Raw genomic sequence first — 25,687 nt, forward strand, 5'->3', positions numbered from 1 at the left:
AAACCTTTTTATGTGCTTCTTTTGGTATTATGTCAATGCTTTCTATCTTCTTGTAATTACTGAATGCTCTGTTTTGAGAACCTGGCCACATGTTCATTCCATCCCTCTCTCAGGGAGGTTTGGCCACCTGGGCCTGGCCATCAACCTGATCACCTCTGAAGACCGCTTCAATCTGAAGTCCATCGAGGACCAGTTGGTCACCGACATCAAGCCTATCCCTGGCAGCATCGACAAGAGCCTGTATGTGGCAGAATTCCACGCCACCAATCCCAATTGCGAGGAGGAGCTGAAGGAGACAGGCCGCCAACAGGTGGAGCCCTAGAACTCCTCAACTGGTGAGTCATTCCCTCTGACATGCAATATGGCAAATTCCTCAGAAGACTAGTTGGACCCAGTACTTTATTGTTTATACAGGCAGTTTTTTCTTTGTATATATTTTTATTTATATATAGTACCAGTCCAAAGTTTGGACACACCTACTCATTCAAGGGTTTTTCTTTATTTTTACTATTTTCTACATTGTAGAATAATAGTGAAGACATCAAAACTATGAAATAACACATGGAATCATGTACTAACCAAAAGTGTTAAACAAAACTAAATATATTTTATTTTCTTCAAAGTAGCCACCCTTTGCCTTCTTGACCACTTTGCACACTCTTGGCATTCTCAACCAGCTTCTTGAGGTATGCTTTTCCAATAGTCTTGAAGGAGTTCCCACATGCTGAGCACTTGTTGGCAGCTTTTCCTTCACTCTGCGGTCCAATTCATTCCAAACCATCTCAATTTGGTTGAGGTCAGGTGATTGTGGAGGCCAGGTCATCTGATGCAGCACTCCATCACTCTCCTTCTTGGTCAAATAGCCCTTACACAGCCTGGAGGTGTGTTGGGTCATTGTCCTGTTGAAAAACAAATGATAGTCCCACTTAGCGCAAACCAGATGGGATAGGGTATCGCTGCAGAATCCTGTGGTAGCCATGCTGGTTCAGTGTGCTTTGAATTCTAAATAAATCACTGACAGTGTCACCAGCAAAGCACCATCACACCACTTCCATGCTTCACAGTGGGAACCACACATGCGAAGATCATCCGTTCACCTACTCTGCCTCTCTCAAAGGCACAGCGGTTCAAACCAAAAATCTCAGATTTGAACTCCAGACCAAAGGACAAATTTACACCGGTCTAATGTCCATTGCTCGTGTTTCTTGGCCCAAGCAAGTCTCTTCTCCTTATTGACGTCTTTTAGTAGTGGTTTCTTTGCAGTAATTAAACCATGAAGGCCTGATTTCACGTAGTCTCCTCTGAACAGTTGATGTTGAGTTGTCAGTTACTTGAACTCAGAAGTGTTTATTTGGGCTGCAATTTCTGAGGCTGTTAACTCTAATGAACTTATCCTCTGCAAATAAAATCAAATTTTATTGGCAACATACGTGTCTAGCAGATGTTACTGCGGTTGTAGTGAAATGCTTGTGTTTCTAGCTCCAACAGCGCAGTAATATCTAACGACACACACACATCTAAAGGAATGGAATTAAGAATATATAAATACTTTAGACGAGCAATGTCAGAGCAGCATAGACTAAGATACAGTAGAATAGAATACAGTATATACATATGAGATGAGTAATACAAAATATGTAAACATTATTAAAGTGACTAGTGTTCTACTATTAATGTGGCCAGTGATTTCAAGTCTATGTGTATGGGGCAGCAGCCCCTCTGTGCTGGTGATGGCTGTTTTAACAGTCTGATGGCGTTGAGGTAAAAGCTGTTTTTCAGTCCCAGCTTTGATGCATCTGTACTGACTTTTCCTTCTGGATGATAGCGGGGTGAACAGGCAGTGGCTTGGGTGGTTGTTGTCTTTGATCTTTTTGGCCTTCCTGTGACATCAGGTGCTGTAGGTGTCCTGGAGGGCAGGAAGTTTGCCCGGGTGATGTGTTGGGCAGATTGCACCACCTTCTGGAGAGCCCTGCGGTTGTGGGCGGAGCAGTTTCCATACCAGGTGGTGATACAGCCCGACAGGATGCTCTCAATTGTGCATCTGCAAAAGTTTGAGGGTTTTAGGTGTCAAGACATTTCTTCAGCTTCCTGAGGTTGAAGAGGAGCTGTTGCGCCTTCTTCACCACACTGTCTGTGTGGGTGGACCATTTCAGTTTGTCAGTGATGTATACACCGAGGAACTAGAAGCTTTCCACCTCATCCACTGCGCTCCCGTCAACGTGGATAGGGGGGTGCTCCCTCTGCTGTTTCCTGAAGACCACGATCAGCTCCTTTGTTTTGTTGACGTTGAGTGAGAGGTTATTTTTCTGGCACCACACTCCCAGGGCCCTCACTTCCTTCCTGTAGGCTGTCTCGTCATTGTTGGAAATCAAGCCTACTAGGTAACTCTGGCTCTTCCTTTCCTATAGCGGCCCTCATGAGCCAGTTCCATCATAGCGCTTGATGGTTTTTGCGAGTGCACTTTCAAAGTTCTTGACATGTTCTGTATTGACTGACCATGTCTTAATGTTATGTTGGACTGTCGTTTCTCTTTGCTCATTTGAGCTGTTCTTGCCAAAGTAAGGACTTTGGTCTTACCAAATAGGGCTGTCTTCTGTACACCAACCCTACCTTGTCACAACACAACTGACTGGCTCAAACGCATTAAGAATGAAATAAATTCCACTATTTAACTTAACAAGGCACACCTGTTAATTGAAATGCATTCCAAGTGACTACCTCATGAAGTTGGTTGAGAGAATGCAAAGCTGTCATCAAGACTAAGGGTGGCTACCTTTAATCTCAAAATGTATTTTGATTGAACACTTTTTTTTTTGTTAATACATGATTCCATTAATGTGATATTTCATAGTTTTGATGTCTTCACTATTATTCTACAATGTAGAAAATAGTAAAAATAAAGAAAAACCCTTGGACACACCTACTCATTGGTGTGGTACTCATTGGACTGGTACTATATATTTTATGTGTATAATTTTTTGGGTGCATTTGGAAAGTATTCAGACACCTTCACTTTTTCCAAATGTTATTACATTTCAGCCTTATTCTAAAATGGATTTTTGTTTTAAATGTAAAAGCACAAACTCTTTGTTGAAGCACATTTGGCAGCGATTACAGCCTCGAGTCTTCTTGGGTATGACACTACCAGCTTGGCACACCTATATTTGGGGAGTGTCTCCCATTCTTCTCTGTAGATCCTCTCAATCTCTGTCAGGTTGGATGGGGAGTGTCGCTGCACAGCTATTTTCAGGTCTCTCCAGAGATGTTCGATCGGGTTCAAGTCTGGGCTCTGACATTCAGTCTTGTCCCGAAGCCACTCCTGTGTTGTCTTGGCTGTGTGCTTAGGGTCGTTGTCCTGTTGGAAGGTGAACCTTCGCCCCAGTCTGAGGTCCTGAGCGCTCTGGAGGGAGCAGGTTTTCATCAAGGATCTCTTTTACTTTGCTCTGTTCATCTTTCCCTCAAGCCTGACTAGTCTCACAGTCCTTGCTGCTGGAAAAACATCCCCACAGCATTATTCTGCCACCATGCTTCACTGTAGGGATGGTGCAAGGTTTCCTCTAGACGTGACACTTGGCATTCAGGCCATAAGACTTCAATCTTGGTTTCATCAGACCAGAGCATCTTGTTTCTCATGGTCAGAGTCCTTGAGGTGCCTTTTGACAAACTCCAAGCGGGCTGTCATGTGCCTTTTACTGAGGAGTGGCTTCCGTCTGGCCACTCTACCATGAAGGCCTGATTGGTTTAGTGCTGCAGAGATGGTTGTCGTCCTGGAAGGTTCTCCCATTTCTACAGAGGAACTCTGGCGCTCTGTCCATTACCATCGGGTTCTCAGGCACCTCCCTGACCAGGGCCCTTTTCCCCGATTGCTCAGTTTGGCTAGATGGCCAGCTTGGTGGTTCCAAACTTCCTTCCATTGGAGAATGGATGGAGGCCACTGTGTTCTTGGGGACCTTCAATGCTGCAGACATTTTTTGGTACCCTTCCCCAGATCTGTGCCTCGACACAATCCTATCTAGGAGGTCTACGGACAATTCCTTCCACCTCATTCCTTGGTTTTTGCTCTGACATGCACTGTCAACTGTGGGACCTTATATTGAAAGGTGTGTGCCTTTCCAAATCATGTCCAATCAATTGAATTTACCACAGGTGGACTCCAATTAAGGTGTAGAAACATCTCAAGGATCAGATGATCAATGGAAACAGGATGCATCTGAGCTCAATTTCGAGTCTCATAGCAAATTGTCTGAATACTTATGTAAATAAGATTTTTTTTTTTTATATATACATTTGCAAAAATGTCATCTGTTTTTGCTTTGTCATTATGGGTTAGTGTGTGTAGATTGAGGATTTAATCAATTTTTGAAAATAAGAATAACATAACAATATTTGGAAAAAGTAAAGGGGTCTGAATACTTTCCGAATGCACTGTATGTCTGACATGCTAGTGAAAATGGCTAATATTTTAGGTCAACCCTAACTTGGATCTTAAAGGGTCAGATGGGTGTAAGGAATATGGTAAATTCCTCAGATGGCAAGCTGACTCCATTACCATCTTATGTCGATCAAATAATTGTGGCTATAAAAGGGATACGGGATATATTGAATTGGGCGCGTGTGTGAGAGAGGTCTCTCTCTCTCTCTCTATCTTTTAATCCTTGCCACCTTATCTTCCATCCAGGACAACAGGATGTACCCAGCTTTTGCACAACATTCAGCTCTTGCAGCTCAGGCACCTCTTCAACTTATCTTTTCTCAACCTTCAGAACCTGGCACATGGATGTATTTGTTTTTGCTGATTTGTATGTTCTGTTCTTGTTCCCCTTTTATTTCATTAAGAGATGCCTGCATTTTTTTGGCTGAAATAGTCTTAACCATGTTGTTTTGCACCAAAGGTAACTTGCCAAATGCACACTGAGTTATCAGTCCTTTTTTGGCTTAAGACATGTAGGCTTATGTTTTTTGGATTGTATCCTGGTATTTCAAGGTAATAATCAGCTGAAAAGTTGAGGAACATTGCCTTAAAAAAAGTAAGAACCGTGCAAAATATTGATCCAAGTTGTATTGTTTCCTGCTGAATACATCATCCACTTTTATGGCTAGTAGGTTTGGGCGATATACTGTACACTGGGGTATTTCGAAATACTGACTGATTTTAAAAACTGTTTAAAAATATATTTTTTGGGGTGATTGGGGGCACCTGGGTGCTGCAGGGTTGTGTGCTTATAACTATACGAAATCTAAGATGTCATTATAATTTAGATCCACCTCAGGTCTCCAGCTTTGCATTTGGTTTGCTAACTTGCTAGGTACATAAGTGGCTAGATGTCAAGATCAAGCATCTTGGTTACAGCTGACATTCTAACCTGGGTACCAGTCTTTTTTACTAACATTCCACTCCTTGCCACTCCTTGTCATTGCCAAAGACAGGCTTTTCTGCCATCTTCAAAAATGAACATTCTATCATTAGTGAGCTCGAGGAGAACATAGGAGTTTTTCCTAATTCGATAACCCCCACCTCTCTCCTCCAATCACAACGATTATCCTAATATTGGAACTCAACTTTTTTTTCTCCTCCACAGAACATAAACTTAGCAAAAAAAGAAACATCCTCTCACTGTCAACTGCGTTTATTTTCAGTAAACTTGTTGAATCTTATGTTCATACAAATATTTACACAACTGAGATAAACTGAACAAGTTCCACAGACGTGACTAACAGAAATGGAATAATGTGTCCCTGAACAAAGGGGGAGTCAAAATCAAAAGTAACAGTCAGTATCTGGTGTGGCCACCAGCTGCATTAAGTACTGCAGTGCATCTCCTCCTCATGGACTGCACCAGATTTGCCAGTTCTTGCTGTGAGATGTTACCCCACTCTTCCACCAAGGCACCTGCGAGTTCCCAGACATTTCTGGGGGGAATGGCCCAAGCCTTCACCCTCCGATCCACAGGTCCCAGACGTGCTCGATGGAATTGAGATCTGCCATGGCAGAACACTGACATTCCTGTCTTGCAGGAAATCACGCACAGAACAAGCAGTATGGCTGGTCACATTGTCATGCTGGAGGGTCATGTCAGGATGAGCCTGCATGAAGGCTACCACATGAGGGAGGAGGATGTCTTCCCTGTAACGCACAGGGTTGAGATTGCCTGCAATGACAACAAGCTCAGTCCGATGATGCTGTGACTCACCGCCCCAGACCATGACGGACCCCCCACCTCCAAATCGATCCCACTCCAGAGTACAGGCCTCGGTGTAACGCTCATTCCTTCGATATACACGAATCTGACCATCACCCCTGGTGAGAAGAACTGCGAATCGTCAGTGGAGAGCACTTTTTACCAGTCCGTCTGGTTCAGCAACGGTGGGTTTGTGCCTATAGGCAACGTTTTTGCCGGTGATATCTGGTGAGGACCTGCCTTACAACAGGCCTACAAGCCCTCCATCCAGCCTCTCTCAGCCTATTGTGCACAGTCTGAGCACTGATGGAGGGATTGTGCGTTCCTGGTGTAACTCGGGCAGTTGTTGCCATCCTGTACCTGTCCCGCAGGTGTGGTTTTCGGATGTACCAATCATGTGCAGGTGTTGCACCTGGTTTGCCACTGCGAGGACGATCACCTGGCCGTCCTGTCTCCCTGTAGCGCTCTCTTAGGTGTCTCACTGTACAGACATTGCAATTTATTTCCCTGGACACATTTGCAGTCCTCATGCCTCCTTGCAGCATGCCTAAGGCACGTTCACGCAGATGAGCAGGGACCCTGAGCATCTTTCTTTTGGTGTTTTTCAGAGTCTGTAGAAAGGCCTCTTTTTAGTGTCCTAAGTTTTCATAACTGTGACCGTAAAACGTGTTTGGGCGCATGTCCCGCTAGCGGGACACCTACGACAACATCCTACGACAACATGTTAATCCAACTGCGTTGTCAGATTTCAAAAAGGCTTTACGCCGAAAGCATACCATGCGATTTATCTGAGGACAGCGCCCCACTCCAAAATACTTTTTCAACCAGCACATGCATCACAAATAGCGATTTAAATTAATCACTTACCTTTTGAAGATCTTCCTCGGTTTGCAATCCCAAGGGTCCCAGCTACACAATGAATGGTCATTTTGTTCAATAAAGTCCTTCTTTATATCCAGAAAAGTCAGTTTAGTTGGTGCCAATGATCTCATTAATTCACTCTTTCAATGTACATACAAACGAATCCAAAAAGTTACCAGTAAAGTTAGTCCAAACAAGTCAAACAATGTTTCTAATTAATCCTCAGGTACTCTAATATCTAAATAAATGATCATATTTAAGACGGAGAATAGTATGTTGAATAGGGAAGATAAATAACGAAGTGCGCGCACCTCATTCACGCACCAACAAGACCACTTTTCTAATGAGAGAGTACTTGGAGTTCTTCAAACTACTTGTACATTTTTCACAAAACAAGCCTGAAACCCTTTCTAAAGACTGACATCTAGTGGAAGCCATAGGAACTGTAATCTGGGTCCTATCTATTTGTATATCCCATAGGCAACCATTGAAATAACCTGTGACCTAAAAAAATATATATATATATATTATATATATTGGTATATATATTCCGGATGGATTTTCCTCTGGTTTTTGCCTGCCATATCAGTTCTGTTATACTCACAGACATTATTTTAAAAGTTTTAGAAACGTCAGTGTTTTCTATCCAATGCTACCAAGTATATGCATATCCTAGCTTCTGGGCCTGAGTAACAGGCAGTTAACTTTGGGCACATAAGTCATCTGAAATTCTGAACAAAAAACAGTCTCCAAAACAGGTTAATTGCCTACCGTCTAAGCTGTTCGTGTCTTAACGACCGTTCCACAGGTGCCTGTTCATTAATTGTTTATGGTTCATTGACCAAGCATGGGAAACAGTGTTTAAACCCTTTACAATGCAGATCTGTGAAGTTAATTCGTAAAAATCAAAATATCTTTGAAAGACAGTGTCCTGATAAAGGAATGTTAATTTTTTTGCTAGGTTTTTTTGTATCTGGTTGCTAAGGCAACTTTTAAAAAATTGTCCAGACGAAATCAGTCTGTCAGTTGCTAGTTCACGTCAAAATTTAAGTAAACCACAACTTATTTGCTTTGATTTTTAGGTACATTCAAGATCCTTGTTGCCTAAATTGTTTTGTGCGACTCAAAAAATCTATTGTATTTTTCAAGTAGTGCCCCTTGTGTGCACTTCCGGTAATACAGTATACCCCAGTATGGTACAAAAACGGTATGAAAATCTGGATACCACCCAACCCTAATTGGGGGGGGGGGGGGGTTCTAAGCTACATATTTAATTGTTTTAAGATGGTCAAAGAAAGGCAGTGAATAGCATAGTCCTCCAAAAAATCTAAAGGAAGTTTGTTCTGAAATGTCTGTCCTATATCTGAGAGATGTTAGAAAGATCAGGGAATGTTTATTTTATTTTATTACATGTACTTATTCTCTTATTTTAGGCACTAATCTACAGTATCGCCATATACTTCCATTAATAAAAAATAAAAAAGAACTGATACCGGGGACCTTCAGACGGCTTGTGGGTGTCCTAAAACTGAACACCGTCGTGAGGGTTTCCACAGAGGAGTCATATTAGTGTGCATCCAAAACCAACGTTTTTGTGAGGACCAGTTTTACGGGATGTCTAATGGTCTTACATACACCGCTCTAACTCTGCCACCTTGCACCGCAGATGCCGAAGGGTGATATCGGCAGATGCTTAAACAGATGGCTTTTGATGATGATTTTTGTATTGTTAATTAGATTTCCGCAAGGATGCAGAAATTGTATTCCAAGGGGTAACCTTAAGAACCACAAAGGGTAAAGAAAGCATCAATGTTGGATTGCCCATTCATTTACATGTGTTTTTGTTTGATATTAAGATTATATATTTTTAAGATTAAATATATTCACAAACAGCTGGATAATAGATCCTTTGCTACAGCACTACTAGCATCCAACTTCGTCTCATCTGTACTAGAAATAGCTAGCTAGCTAGCTGACTGCTGGTTGCGTGCAGTGGGCAGGCAGGCAGATTGGGAACTGGACATCTTGCTAGCATTATAGATAAAAAATGTAAAACAAGCCAAAATGTTTTATGCAGGCTGCGTATATAGCTAGCTAGCTTCCTTAGCTGGGTAATCAAACAAATGCCTGTATTATAAAATGGCTACATAGCCGATGGCTTTAGGTTGCTTGAAAGTTGTCACTTTCAAAATGATCAACAGCTAGCTAGTTCAGCAGCTTGACTCACATACACTTTCGGCGGCCCAGTCCGTCCCAACCGTAAAACATGTTTAGGTTATTCAAACCTGATCTGTTATCGATGACAACCAGCTGGCTCAGGTCTTTGAATTACACACGGTGATGTCGTTTTCTCAGCAATATTTCTGAATTCTGCTGATTTTTAAAATTGACACTGCTTCTGCCTTGCCTCAAGCTAGCTAGAGTTACCTAGGTATACATGACATGCATGTCACTAGACAAAGCTCCTATTTTTTTTGTCTATCTCAAATAAATTACACAGATGTAAACGCCTGTGGTAATGTTCCCACTCTCACTAGATACAAACCCACCAAACGTATGTTTTTAGTGGCACACAACACCTTTCGTGCACTGAATTACTGGTATTTCACCACCTTTGCTTTGTAGCTTGAAATAAATGGTGAATCTTTTTTCCCCCCACATGGTGGCTCACACACACGTCAGACATCATGTCGGTTATAGATCGAAAGTCAGGATTTATATGAAAATATATATTTTTTGAAATGTAACACTTAAATAAATGCCTTTCAATGAAATTCCCTTTTCTTTCCCCCTTTGTGTGCTGGACCAAAACAGTTGGCAGGGACGCATGGCCCCATTCAAACATTTAAACCTGTCTTTCTCCCTTGTAGAGACAAGATACAGTGCCTTCGGGAAGTATTCAGCTCCCTTGACTTTTTCCACATTGTTACGTTAAAGCCTTATTCTAAAATGGATTAAATACATTTTTTTCCTGAATCCACACAATACTCCATAATGACAAAGCGAAAACAGGTTTTTAGAAATGTTTGTACATACAGAAGTATGATACTTGAAATTGAGCTCAGGTGCATCCTGTTTCCGTTGAGCATCCTTGATGTTTCTACAACTTGATTGGAGTCCACCTGTGGTTAATTCAATTGATTGGACATGATTTGGAAAGGCACACACCTGTCTATATAAGGTCCCACAGTTGACAGGGCATTTCAGGGCAAAAACCAAGCCGTGAGGTCGAAGGAATTGTCCATAGGGCTCCGAGACAGGATTGTCAAAGAATTCTGCGGCGTTGAATGTCCCCAGTGGCCTCCATCATTCTTAAATGAAAGATGTTTGGAACCACCAAGACTCTTCCTAGAGCTGGCTGACCGGCCAAACTAAGCAATCGGGGGAGAAGGGGCTTGGTCAGTTACGTGACCAAGAACCTGACAGAGCTCCAGAGTTCCTCTGTGGAGATGGTTGCCCTTCTGGAAAGGTTCTCCCATCTTTGCCGCACTCCACCAATCAGGTCTTTATGGTAGAGTGGCCAGACAGAAGCCACTCATCAGTAAAATGCACATGACCGCCCATTTGGAGTTTGTCAAAAGGCACCTAAATGATGAGAAACAAGATTCTCTGGTTTGATGAAACCAAGATTGAACTCTTTGGCCTGAAATGCCAAGTGTTTCGTCTGGAGGAAACATGGCACCATCCCCAGGGTGAAGCGTGGGGGTGCCAGCATTGTGCTGTGTGGATGTTTTTCACCGGCAGGGACTGGGAGACTAGTCAGGATCGAGGGAAAGACAACGCAGGAGTGGCTTCAGAACAAGTCTCCAATGTCCTTGAGTGGCCCAGCGAGAGCCCGGACTTGAACCCGATTGAAGATCTCTGGAGAGACCTGAAAATAGCCGTGCAGTGACCCTCCCCATCCAACCTGACCGTGCTTGAGAGGATCTGCAGAGAAGAATGGGAGAAACTCCCCAAATACAGGTGTGCCAAGCTTGTAGCGTCATACCCAATAAGACTCGGCTGTAATTGCTGCCAAAGATGCTTCAACAAAGTACTGTGTAAATCATTCTCTCTACTATTATTCTGACATTTCACATTCTTTAAATAAAGTGGTGATCCTAACTGACCTAAGACATAGTATTAAATGTCATGAATTGTGAAAAACTGAGTTTAAATGTATTTGGCTAAGGTGTATGTAAACTTCCGACTTCAACTGGGGGGGGGGATTTAATCAATTTTAGAATTGGGCTGCAACATAAGATGTGGATAAAGTCAAAGGGTACTTTCTTTCTGAATTCACTGTAGATTCTTGTAATGGCTCACTCACACCAGCCATCCATTCCCGCTTACATGCACACGCCTTTTGCCACTCAAGTGCCTTAATTACGCTCCCATATGCACTCATTTCATCGGTCTTTCTCTCACACCACAAACAGAATACAAGCACAATTTAAGCTGAATTGAAACAATGGTTTATTCAGATATCATTATGCAAGTAGCAAGTTCGGTGTGCCACTCCTAGGGAATCTTGTTCCTGTTCGAGATGTTGTTCAATAACGAAGGCTCTAACTCATCTAGAATGTGAGAGTACTTTTAATATAAACATTGCAATAAAAAAGGGCAGCTTTTACTTAGATGCAATGTGATTGTTTTCCTGTCACTGAGTAATCAATTGTGTGGAGAAAATAAGATATAAATCCGATGTAAGACCGCATAGGTAAATAGACTGGGCCCATTGTAGAAACTGTGGATGGTAGCCTACAATTAGGTTACTATAGCACAGGACAAGAATTTCCCTATGTATAAACAATCTCAGACCAGTACAGGAGCAGTTCATGAAAAAGCAAGTCACAGTAGTGTCCAATTACTGAGCTTGTGCTGGATTTTACTAGTAAAACAATTTTCTAGGCTTTCATACTTTATGGTGGTTCATGATCTGGCCCCATTATGTTGTTATTATAACAAAGGTAAAAATGGCAGCCTATTCCCTATAAAGTGCACTTCTTTTGACCAGGGCCCATAAAGTAGTGCACTATAGGGAATAGGCACATGTCTGCAGCTATGGAAAGACCTGGTGGAATTCCACCATCTGATCAGTCGTGTGCATCCAATTTCTGAAAGATGCACAGGGTATTGTTGGCGATTACGATCAGCAGGGGCTTTTTTTTTTGTACCTTTATTTAAGCAAGGAGTCATGCTGAAACCATGGTCTCTTTCCTAGATGAGCCCTGCATGCACACATCAGTAAACAATATACATTATCTAATATATACTGAACAAAAATATAAATGCAACAATTTCAAAGATTTTACTGTGTTAGTTCATATAAGGAAATCAGTCAATTGAAATACAAATATTAGGCCCTAATCTATGGCTACAGAAATGCGTCTGTTGGTCACAGATATCTTTAAAAAAAAATGTAGAGGCATGGATCAGAAAACCAGTCTGTGTCGGCCTGCATGAGGCAAATGGTGGTCCCAACTCCTTTTCATAGTTGATCAGGCTGTTGATTGTGGCCTGTGGAATGTTATCCCACTCCTCTTCAATGGCTGTGCGAAGTTTCTGGATATTGGCAGGAACTGGAACACGCTGTCGTACACGTCGATCCAGAGCATCCCAAACATGTTCAATGGGTGTCTGGTGAGTTTGCAGTCCATGGAAGAACTGGGACATTTTCAGCTTCAAATAATTGTGTACAGATTCTTGTGACATAGGGCTGTGCATTATAATGCTGAAACATGAGTTGGCGGCGGCGGATGAGTGGCACGACAATGGGCCTCAGGATCTAGTAACGTTATCTCTGTATTCATATTGCTATAGATAAAATGCAATTGTGTTTGTTGTCCGTAGCTTATGCATGCCCATACCATAACCCCACCACCATGGGGCACTCTGTTCACAATGTTGTCATCAGCAAACTGCTCGCTCACACGACGCCATACACATGGTCTGCGGTTGTGAGGGCGGTTGGACGTACTGGCAAATTCTCTAAAACTAAATTTGAGGTGGCTTATGGTAGTGAAATTTAACATTGAATTCTCTGGTGGACATTCCTGCAGTCAGCATGCCAATTGTGGGCTCCCTCAACTTGACAGCTGTGGCATTGTGACGGCTGCACATTTTAGTGGCCTTTTGTCCCCACCACAAGGTGCACCTGTGTAATGATCATGCTATTTAATCAGCTTCTTGATATGTCACACCTGTCAGTAGGTTGGATTATTTTGTTAAAGGAGAAATGCTCACTAATGGATGTAAACAGATTTGTGTAAAAAAATTGAGAAATAAGCTTTTTGTGCGTATGGAACATTTCTGGGATCTTTATTTCAGCTCATGAAACATGGGACCAACACTTAACATGTTGCATTTCATATTTTCAGTATACATATCAATTACACTATACTTGAAAAGCAAACACACAAAATAATATCAAATGAAACAAACTCGCTCTTCTGCCTGAATTGCCCTTGAGGCAATCTTGCTGTTTACTTTGTGCAAAACAACATGGTTTAACATATTTTTAAGACCTGCTTTTTCTTTCTCAATGTGAGGGTCCCTTAAGTTATCTATTTTTTTTTTTTTTTAGGTAGACATTTCATGTTGGTAAGACTGGCATAGTTTTGTGGGTATGTCTTTAGGGTTAGAGTCTAATTAGAATCGATCTCCTGAGTGTGTTTCTTTTTCATCTCCATAATGGCAATTTTAAAGTTTAAATGTATTAATTGTCAGTATTTACTGTACAGCCGAATGGTGCATGCCAAGCCCAAAATGTATTTAGACTAAAAACGAGGTAACAAACCATGCTTTTATTTTAAAATCTTCAGAGCTCTTGAGTGATGTTCCTCACTCTGGCTCCAAGAGAGAAGGGAGGGTATTTTGCTATGATACATATGAGCTGAAAACTTGGCAGACCTCTCATTTGTTATCTCTGCTATTCATTAGGTGGGAGGACCCTGGTGATTAAATTTTTTTTTTTTTTTTATTACATTTCGGACAGTTTTGTTATTGTGAAAGGCTGAGGGACTAATCTCATGTGGCGTGGGTTTGCTCACATCAGAATTCTATATGAAAGCGAATTGTAGCATCTTCAAACTGGCAGCTGTGATATTTTCTTTGTCCCGCAAAATGTTTTGATGCGGATAAAAGCAGATACATAATTTTTTTTGCTTTTAAATTATTTTTGGCAATGCTTGCTAAGCAGGGAGGGGGCAGTGCTTTGGGGCACTAGGTTTGTCTGGGTTTGCGAACCACCTAGTTTTCAATATGGGGCGCTGAGGCATCTTCAATATTTTCTTTACTCTGGTACTTAAAGTGGAACTGAGATTTTTAGCAACATGAAACCTTATTAATCTGTTCATATACACCCCCAGGAAGAATATTTATTTAACATTTTCTGACGAGCGAGCACTTAGATATGGTCATTTTCATAAATTCATAGAATGTTTGGGAATGACGTATAGTAAGGCATTTGTGAAAATTCTATAGCAGTTTAGAGTGGGAAAGTGGCCAAGCGTTGGCTAGTCTTTCAGTGAAAAAAACAAAAACAAAAAACCTGCCTGTCAACTTTTCATTGCGTACTGCCAGTAGACTTAAATGGTTCTTCACCAACATCTTCAGTGTTGTAACCAAATCATGTCTCATTTGCTTTACAGACGAATCTTATGTTTTGAGAAAGTAAATAACAGTTTAATACTAACATATGAATAATTTAGATCAAAAGTTGGATATTAAATGTGTGTTGTCGCGCAGTCTAATTTTACAATAGGTCCCACAATTTTTTAAATATTTATATACAGTGGGGGGGAAAAGTATTTGATCCCCTGCTGATTTTGTACGTTTGCCCACTTACAAAGAAATGATCAGTCTATAATTTTAATGGTAGGTTTATTTGAACAGTGAGAGACAGAATAACAACAAAAAAATCCAGAAAAACGCATGTCAAAAATGTAAAAAAAATGATTTGCATTTTAATGAGGGAAATAAGTATTTGACCGCTCTGCAAAACATGACTTCGTGCTTGGTGGCAAAACCCTTGTTGGCAATCACAGAGGTCAGACGTTTCTTGTAGTTGGCCACCAGGTTTGCACACATCTCAGGAGGGATTTTTTTCCCACTCCTCTGTGCAGATCTTCTCCAAGTCATTAAGGTTTCGAGGCTGACGTTTGGCAACTCGAACCTTCAGCTCCCTCCACAGATTTTCTATGGGATTAAGGTCTGGAGACTGGCTAGGCCACTCCAGGACCTTAATGTGCTTCTTTTTGAGCCACTCCTTTGTTGCCTTGGCCGTGTGTTTTGGGTCATTGTCATGCTGGAATACCCATCCACGACCCATTTTCAATGCCCTGGCTGAGGGAAGGAGGTTCTCACCCAAGATTTGACGGTACATGGCCCCGTCCATCGTCCCTTTGATGCGGTGAAGTTGTCCTGTCCCCTTAGCAGAAAAACACCCCCAAAGCATAATGTTTCCACCTCCATGTTTGACGGTGGATATGGTGTTCTTGGGGTCATAGGCAGCAATCCTCCGCCAAACACGGCGAGTTGAGTTGATGCCAAAGAGCTCCATTTTGGTCTCATCTGACCACAACACTTTCACCAGTTGTCCTCTGAATCATTCAGATGTTCATTGGCAAACTTCAGATGGGCATGTATATGTATTCTTGAGCAGGGGGGCATGTATATGTATTCTTGAGCAGGGGGACCTTGCGGGCGCTGCAGGATTTCAGTTCTTCACGGCATAGTGTGTTACCAATTGTTTTCTTGGTGACTATGGTCCCAGCTGCCTTGAGATCATTGACAAGATCCTCCCGTGTAGTTCTGGGCTGATTCTCATTCTCACCGTTCTCATGATCATTGCAACCCCACGAGGTGAGATCTTGCATGGAGCCCCAGGCCGAGGGATATTGTGTGTATGTGTGTGTATATATATATATAGATATAGATATATACATACATACATACATACATACATACATACATACATACATACATACACATATATATACATACATACATACATACACACACACACACACACAATCGTGGCCAAAAGTTTTGAGAATGACACAAATATATATTTTCACAAAGTCTGCTGCCTCAGTTTGTATGATGGCAATTTGCATATACTTCAGAATGTTATGAAGAGTGATCAGATGAATTTCAATTAATTGCAAAGTCCTTCTTTGCCATGCTAATTAACTGAATCCCCCCCCCAAAAAAAAAACATTTCCACTGCATTTCAGCCCTGCCACAAAAGGACCAGCTGACATGTCAAAAACCCAACAACTGAAAGCAAAATGTATAGAATTGTAAACAAAAATAAGACATCAAAAGCAAAACCCAAACACTTGTAAGCAAATAATTTTAAAGAGCAAGCAAAACTCTATGACAAAATATTTGAATTACTTGTCGAACAACGTTCGGTGGGGGTGTTGGTAACTGATTCGCCATACACCTGCGCCAAACGTTGTGCGACAGGTAATTCATATGTTTACTTAAGTAGTTAGTTTGTCATTAAATGTGTTAGATAGACATGCTTCTAATATCCGTATGTTATTGACCCGTGACTGACAATTTAAGTAGGTTAGTTAAAACCCTAAAACGAGGTGACGTCAGACCGTCTACTTATGTAGGCAATATGAAAAAAAAGCCTGTATCACGTTCGTTGGTTGGGTTAAGACGAACCGTCACTCCAAAACTAGCGGACCAATGGAGACTCATTGTCTACGCCTCCCTCTAAACCCCGTCCTTCACGGAAAAATAATGCCAAAATGCGCAATCGAAAAGACTGGCGGTGAAAGCAAAGGTACAAGTAGCGTAACCAAAAGGTAGTCCATGCAGGCAAGAGCGTAGGCAAAATCTATTCAATAGGATTGGTGGCTTAGAATGTTTTTAACCAAAAACTATTTTGGCATTCGTTTTCAAATATTTTTTAATAATTTGTTATAGTTTTGTTCTCGCTTTAAAATTATTTGCTTACAAGTTTTGGGGTTTTGCTTTTGATGTCTTTTTGTTTACAATTCTATAAACTTTGCTTTCAATTGTTGGGTTTTTGATTTCAACATCCATTATGTCACCCGTCCTCGAATATATAACGTTTACATTCTCAACTTTATTTTTCGTGTTCACAATTTATTTTATTTTTAATTCAATTCATATGGCGTGAAATTGACCCCATAGTGGCATGTCTGTACACTTATTACTGACTTGTGATCATTGCCCCTGCAAGTTTTATTGTATTGACATTCTCATTCTTAGTTACAGTCGTCCGTTTTTGTTCAAAATATTGAGTCATTGAAACTGAAACGGTGCATCCTGAGTGGGTTGTGGCAGCCAGCAATGTACCAGGCCAGCTGTGATTGACAACCTGATAGCAATATTTTTTTATTGGGGAATTATATTAATCATGCATTGAACTGCATTCATCTATTCTTCTTTCAACAACCAACAATGCCTTACTGTAAGTCATGGAATTAAGTAAAATAGTACCTCTTATAAAGTTGTCTTTGAAGCATAAACAGGGAATTTGTTTTATTTTGACTGATTATATGAATGTTTGTTTCATGTCTGCAAAGTAGTTAAAATGTTGTCAGTTCCACTTTAAGTACTCCAGCACAACAGTGGACCAACCAATATGGTTTGCAACAGATCTGAAACTCAACAAATTTGTAATTTCTCCCAAATTACAAAGAAAGTATAATATTTTGATCATATTTTTTTACTGGAGAGTGCTACCCCAGCTCAGTCATACTGGTTAGCTAGGTTTATCTTTTTATGAGGTGATTGGTATCATTTTGAGGAAACTGGTTTGTAAATGATTCATAGTTCACACAAGTCGTTTACAAAAACAATATGAGTTTGCTTCATGGTAGAGTTTAAATATATCTTTTTTTATATATATATACTGACTTACAGGATTTATATTGAACCTAAACCAAAAAATAATAATTGTATGTTTTTGTGTGCTTTGCGTGAATGACTGTCAGTATGTGTCTTATACGTGCGTGTGTGTTGTAGAGAGAAGGGTGGTGTGTGAGAGACGAGGTTGGTTGGTGTATTTGAGAGTAAGTTAGTGTCACGTTTGTTTGTTGGTGTGGATGTGATTGCCTGTGTGTCTGAATATGAATGACTGTGCTGTAAGATTGTTTGGGTGGGTGTACATTTGGCTGAATGTGAATGTCTGTATGCAACTGTGCTTCTGTGTGCTTGTTTGTCAGTGATTTTGAGAGTGACATACAAGGTCTTAATACCCTTATTTCTGTTTTCCTGGCTTGTTTTCTGACAGAATAGGTCAACACTCACCTATATAGTGTAAACCCCAAACTTGCCCAAGGCAGAGTTTGCTTCAGAGTCCCCTAACCTAATGTTCTTTCCAATCAGTTGACACAAAGGGGGCTAGAAAATGGGCAATGTTAGGTGTTGAGACTGAGTATTTGGTCTGTCAGTGGGTAAATGTCTATGTATGTCACTGTCTAGTCCTGTGTATGCTCTTAACCATTGAGTCAAGTTGTGACCGTGTGAATGAGTACAAATGGGGGAGGGAGGGTTCAATTGTTTTAATTCAAGATGTTTGGAAAGGGTAATCATGTTAATAGTCTTTAAGAACACGAGTAAGAACTAGCCAATAAGGCCTATGGCGGGGAATGGTAAAAGGGGTTTGGGGTATAATGCAATTAAGGCAACAACTGATGGTATTGCAGCATTGGTTTTTGAGAAAATAAACAAACTATTAGAGAATTCTGAAACCACAATATCCCTGATCCCCAAATTGCAATACAGCTAATTGACAGTAACGCCTCAAATGTATCTCCAGTTGCACCAATTCTGAATTGGATGTATGGCTGTGTTGTGCTTTTCTAATGCAGACTCATGTTACATGCCGAGACTGCATTCAATAAACTGTGAGACTCTGAATTCTGCGAAAGCTGGAAAGAATGATTTGTATTCTCTTCCTGGAACCTGGATAGGAATGACTAGTCCTGAAATTCAGTTGTCCTGTTTTTTTTCTCCTGTAGTTATTGTACGTGGGAATGTACACACCTTGGTGGCTATAACTTTTTCTTTCTCATTTGTTCTTTTCAAATCTGTTCAGCTCCAGGAGTAAGAATTACAGAATCAGTTTTAACACTGACACTTTGACCAGGTAGTTTTACAAATCAGATGAGTAGTCAGCCACTATATTGGAACATGTACGGTTGATCTCCTGATGATAAAGTTGATGGATAAAGTGGCATCATTGATTCACTTACAATACCCCCGCCCCAGTCCCCCTAGAAACACAAGCAATACAAGAAGCATATTTACATTTGTATACTTCTATCAGTCTGTCCTAAACTGTAGTTTAATGACATTGGAATTAATGCAGGGGGTTATAAAACATAATAAAAATGAACTTGAATTCAAAGTGTGTGTTTTTCATTGTTGCTGTCTTGAAGGCTTATGTACATACCAGGCTGTGTGTTTTGGATTTGACAGATATGTGTAAAAATACCACAATCACATTTTGTCACATGCTTCATAAACAACAGGTGTAGACTAACAGTGAAAGGCTAGAAAAAATACTTTAGTCTGCACTTTCAGCTGTGTAAGCCTACATTTTTACATTCAGCAGATGCTCTTATCCAGAGCAACGTAAAGTTAGTGACTGCTCAGGTCATTAGTGTAACTGAAAGGTAAAGCTTCTATAGATATTGACAGGATTGTGTCAACACAGCACATATTACACAACACTGTTGCGTTTGTTAGTGGTTGAGAGTTGTTGCAAGTTAAAAGTCCACTCAGCAGAGAACTTTACCAGATGGTAGGGCTGGGCGGTATTCTGTATTGTACTATATACAGTGGTGGAAAAAAATATTTGATCCCCTGCTGATTTGGTACGTTTGCCCACTGATGAAGAAAGGATCAGTCTATAATTTTAATGGTAGGTTTATTTGAACAGTGAGAGACAGAATAACAACAAAAATATCCAGAAAACCGCTTGTCAGAAATGTTATAAATTGATTTGCATTTTAATGAGGGAAATAAGTATTTGACCCCCTCTCAATCAGAAATATTTCTGGCTCCCAGGTGTCTTTTATACAGGTAACGAGCTGAGATTAGGAGCACACTCTTAAAGGGAGTGCAACTAACCACAGCTTGTTACCTGTAAAAAAGACACCTGTTGTAACGGTTGTCGTCGGGAATAGAGGACCAAAATGCAGCAGGAATGTGGATGCTCATCTTGTATTTATTTTAAAATAAAGAGAACACCAAAATAACAAACGAAGAACAACAAAACAGTCTTGTCAGGCACACTCAGCAAAACAAGAAACAATCTCCCACAACACTACACCAAACAATTACCCATATATAGGACTCTCAATCAGAGGCAACGAGAAAGCACCTGCCTCCAATTGAGAGTCCAACCCCCCATTAACCTACACATAGAAATACCACAAACCAGAAAGAACATAGAAATACAAAACACAGAACATAAACCAAAACCCAGAAATAATAAATCTAACACCCTACTACATATACCATCACCCCGAAACATAAACAAAATACCCTCTGCCACGTCCTGACCAAACTACAATAGCAAATAATCCCTAAACTGGTCAGGACGTGACACCTGTCCACAGAAGCAATCAATCAGATTCCAAACTCTCCACCATGGCCAAGACCAAAGAGCTCTCCAAGGATGTCAGGGACAAGATTGTAGACCTACACAAGGCTGGAATGGGCTACGAGACCATCGCCAAGCAGCTTGGTGAGAAGGTGACAACATTTGGTGCGATTATTCGCAAATGGAAGAAACACAAAAGAACTGTCAATATCCCTCGGCCTGGGGCTCCATGCAAGATCTCACCTCGTGGAGTTGCAATGATCATGAGAACGGTGAGGAATCAGCCCAGAACTACACGGGAGGATCTTGTCAATGATCTCAAGGCAGCTGAGACCTATAGTCACCAAGAAAACAATTGGTAACACACTACGCCGTGAAGGACTGAAATCCTGCAGCGCCCGCAAGGTCCCCCTGCTCAAGAATACATATACATGCCCGTCTGAAGTTTGCCAATGAACATCTGAATGACTCAGAGGACAACTGGTGAAAGTGTTGTGGTCAGATGAGACCAAAATGGAGCTCTTTGACATCAACTCAACTCGCCGTGTTTGGAGGAGGAGAAATGCTGCCTATGACCCCAAGAACACCATCTCCACCGTCAAACATGGAGGTGGAAACATTATGCTTTGGGGGTGTTTTTCTGCTAAGGGGACAGGACAACTTCACCGCATCAAAGGGACGATGGACGGGGCCATGTACCGTCAAATCTTGGGTGAGAACCTCCTTCCCTCAGCCAGGGCATTAAATGGGTCGTGGATGGGTATTCCAGCATGAAAATGACCCAAAACACACGGCCAAGGCAACAAAGGAGTGGCTCAAGAAGAAGCACATTAAGGCCCTGGAGTGGCCTAGCCAGTCTCCAGACCTTAATCCCATAGAAAATCTGTGGAGGGAGCTGAAGGTTCGAGTTGCTAAACGTCAGTCTCGAAACCTTAATGACTTGGAGAAGATCTGCAAAGAGGAGTGGGACAAAATCCCTCCTGAGATGTGTGCAAACCTGGTGGCCAACTACAAGAAACGTCTGACCTCTGTGATTGCCAACAAGGGTTTTGCCACCAAGCACTAAATCATGTTTTGCAGAGGGGTCAAATACTTATTTCCCTCATTAAAATGCAAATCATTTTTTTACATTTTTGACATGCGTTTTTCTGGATTTTTTTGTTGTTATTCTGTCTCTCACTGTTCAAATAAACCTACTATTAAAATTATAGACTAATAATTTCTTTGTAAGTAGGCAAACGTACAAAATCAGCAGGGGATCAAATACTTTTTCCCCCCACTGTACCGGTAATGCTGCACGGAACGGTTTGAGTTTTTACTTTACCTTCTATAACCGTCTTTCGTTGTTTGGTTTGTTAAATGTGATATGCAACTCCGCCGTGTATGTCAGTTTTTATAGTTTACTCCATTTGCTACTTGAGTCGTCTCTCTCTCTCTCCTGCTGCTGCATGCTGCTAACCACACCAAGCCCCCTGTCACACAAGGAGAGAGCAGTTCTTCAAACACAGAGTAAAGGACACTTTCTTGCTGTTCACTCTGCATGGTCAGATTGATGCAACAAAGTTGGTGACATGCTGCTTTCCACAAGCATTCTATACACTTAGTTTGTGTATCTACTGTCTGCTAGTTTGTCTTTTGTTAGCAAGTTGTTGCTAAAATAATTTTTTTAGAGGCTAATGCTAATCACTAGTTAGCTGGCTAGCTAGCTTGCTAAATGTACTAAGAGTCAGAGCAAATGTAGCTAGCTAGCTAATACTGCCTGGTACCAAGCATGTGTGTGTAATGGTATCATATCAGAGAGGAATAGGGTCCAGCTGCAACATATCTCAGAGCAGTCTGTCATGTGAAAATATTCCCAGCGTGAAATAGCTACCCACTTTGGTGTGATGATTTCCACCTTTTAATCACACCATTCATATGGTGAATGTGGTACCCCACGTGTAGTACGCGTTTTCTTTTTGAATAGTGATTCAGAACTAGAAGGCCAAAGTTCATCTGGCATTACTAGGCTTTCATTTGCAGTCTTGGCTACATGGAGTAAGAGTATCTAGATTCATGTACCGGTAAGTCTTTTGTTTTCGCTTGGTTTTTGTTCTTCGGTGGGGTTTTATGGCGGACTACAACCCCAAAAAGGTGTGTTTCTGCCACCTACTGGATGTGGTGATTCCAAGTTAATATACCCTAAATCAAGCTTATCCAACTGGCCAAATTTGGCCCGCGTGTGGTCTTATTTGGCCCCGCAAGTTTTCTCAGCAAAATAAATAAATGCAAGTTTCATTCCAGATGCTGAACAGTAGGACAGATTCAGACCAAATACACGGCCGGACAGTAGGTCGTACATACTTTGAATATGTTATCACCAACGAATGATCATGGTCCAAACACACTAAGACAGTCGTGAAGAGGGCACGACAACAACTTTTCCCCCTCAGGAGACACAAAAGATTTGTCATGGGTCCCCAGATCCTCAAACTTCCACAGCTGCACCATCGAGAGCATCCTTACCGGTTGCATCACCACCTGGTATGGCACGGCTCTACAGAGGATGGTGTGGTGTGCCCAATGCATCACCGGGGGCAAACTACCTGCCCTCCAGGACAGCACCCGATGTCACAGTAAGGCCAGAAATATACTGCTAAAAAAAATAAAGGGAACACTTAAACAACACATCCTAGATCTGAATGAAAGAAATAATCTTATTAAATACTTATTTCTTTACATAGTTGAATGTGCTGACAACAAAATCACACAAAAATAATCAATGGAAATCCAATTTATCAACCCATGGAGGTCTGGATTTCGAGACACTCAAAATTAAAGTGGAAAACCACACTACAGGCTGATCCAACTTTGATGTAATGTCCTTAAAACAAGTCAAAATGAGGCTCAGTAGTGTGTGTGGCCTCCACGTGCCTGTATGACCTCCCTACAACGCCTGGGCATGCTCCTGATGAGGTGGCGGATGGTCTCCTGGGGGATCTCCTCCCAGACCTGGACTAAAGTATCCGCCAACTCCTGGACAGTCTGTGGTGCAACGTGGCGTTGGTGGATGGAGCGAGACATGATGTCCCAGATGTGCTCAATTGGATTCAGGTCTGGGGAACGGGCGGGCCAGTCCATAGCATCAATGCCTTTCTCTTGCAGGAACTGCTGACACACTCCAGCCACATGAGGTCTAGCATTGTCTTGCATTAGGAGGAACCCAGGGCCAACCACACCAGCATATGGTCTCACAAGGGGTCTGCGGATCTCATCTCGGTACCTAATGGCAGTCAGGCTACCTCTGGCGAGCACATGGAGGGCTGTGCGGCCCCCCAAAGAAATGCCACCCCACACCATGACTGACCCACCGCCAAACCGGTCATGCTGGAGGATGTTGCAGGCAGCAGAAAATTCTCCACGGCGTCTCCAGACTCTGTCACGTCTGTCACATGTGCTCAGTGTGAACCTGCTTTCATCTGTGAAGAGCACAGGGCGCCAGTGGCGAATTTGCCAATCTTGGTGTTCTCTGGCAAATGCCAAACGTCCTGCACGGTGTTGGGCTGTAAGCACAACCCCCACCTGTGGACGTCGGGCCCTCATACCACCCTCACGGAGTCTGTTTCTGACCGTTTGAGCAGACACATGCACATTTGTGGCCTGCTGGAGGTCATTTTGCAGGGCTCTGGCAGTGCTCCTCCTGCTCCTCCTTGCACAAAGGCGGAGGTAGCGGTCCTGCTGCTGGGTTGTTGCCCTCCTACGGCTTCCTCCACGTCTCCTGATGTACGGGCCTGTCTCCTGGTAGCGCCTCCATGCTCTGGACACTACGCTGACAGACACAGCAAACCTTCTTGCCACAGCTCGCATTGATGTGCCATCCTGGATGAGCTGCACTACCTGAGCCACTTGTGTGGGTTGTAGACTCCGTCTCATGCTACCACTAGAGTGAAAGCACCGCCAGCATTCAAAAGTGACCAAAACATCAGCCAGGAAGCATAGGAACTGAGAGGTGGTCTGTGGTCCCCGCCTGCAGAACCACTCCTTTATTGGGGGTGTCTTGCTAATTGCTTATAATGTTCACCTGTTGTGTATTCCATTTGCACAACAGCATGTGAAATTTATTGTCAATCAGTGTTGCTTCCTAAGTGGACAGTTTGATTTCACAGAAGTGTGATTGACTTGGAGTTACATTGTGTTGTTTAAGTGTTCCCTTTATTTTTTTGAGCAGTGTATATACAATGTGAGCAAATGAGGTGAGATAAGGGAGGTAAAGGCAATAAATAGGCCATGGTGGCGAAGTAAATACAATATAGCAATTAAAACACTGGAATGGTAGATTTGACAGTAGATGAGTGTGCAAAGTAGAAATACTGGGGTGCAAAGGAGCAAAATAAATAAATAAATACAGTAGGGAAAGAGGTAGTTGTTTGGGCTATGTACAGGTGCAGTGATCTGTGAGCTGCTCTGACAATTGGTGCTTAAAGCTAGTGAGGGAGATAAGTGTTTCCAGTTTCAGAGATTTTTGTAGTTTGTTCCAGTCATTGGCAGCAGAGAACTGGAAGGAGAGGCGGCCAAAGGAGGAATTGGCTTTGGGGGTGACAAGTGAGATATACCGGGACTTTACCTAGCAGGGTCTTGTAGATGACCTGGAGCCAGTGGGTTTGGCGACGAGTATGAAGCGAGGGCCAGCCAACGAGAGCGTACAGGTCGCAGTGGTGGGTAGTATATGGGGCTTTGGTGACAAAACGGATGGCACTGTGATAGACTGCATCCAATTTGTTGAGTAAGGTATTGGAGGCTATTTGGTAAATGACATCGCCAAAGTCGAGGATCGGTAAGATGGTCAGTTTTACGAGGGTATGTTTGGCAGCATGAGTGAAGGATGCTTTGTTGCGAAATAGGAAGCTAATTCTAGATTTAACTTTGGATTGGAGATGTTTTATATGAGTCTGGAAGGAGAGTTTACAGTCTAACCAGACACCTAGGTATTTGTAGTTGTCCACATATTCTAAGTCAGAACCGTCCAGAGTAGTGATGCTGGACGGGCGGGCAGGTGCAGGCAGCGATCGGTCGAAGAGCATGCATTTAG

General features: G+C 42.0%; 1 protein-coding gene across 3 annotated transcripts in view; it reads left to right on the plus strand.

Moving 5' to 3' along the window:
* Window positions 1-19,419, plus strand: part of LOC106570129 (putative ATP-dependent RNA helicase ddx6) — a 56,967-nt gene extending 37,548 nt beyond the window's left edge. For all 3 annotated transcript variants that reach the window (XM_014142165.3, XM_014142164.3, XM_014142163.3), the window contains 2 exons: window positions 114-335; window positions 4,679-19,419. In XM_014142165.3, the coding sequence (XP_013997640.1) occupies window positions 114-322 (209 nt within the window). In that variant the 3' untranslated portion in view covers window positions 323-335; window positions 4,679-19,419. The remainder of the gene's footprint in view (window positions 1-113; window positions 336-4,678) is intronic.
* Window positions 19,420-25,687: the final 6,268 nt, after the last annotated feature.

Source organism: Salmo salar, chromosome 14 (assembly GCF_965601325.2).
Source record: "Salmo salar chromosome 14, fSalSal1, whole genome shotgun sequence".
In the NCBI taxonomy this organism is placed as follows: domain Eukaryota; kingdom Metazoa; phylum Chordata; class Actinopteri; order Salmoniformes; family Salmonidae; genus Salmo; species Salmo salar.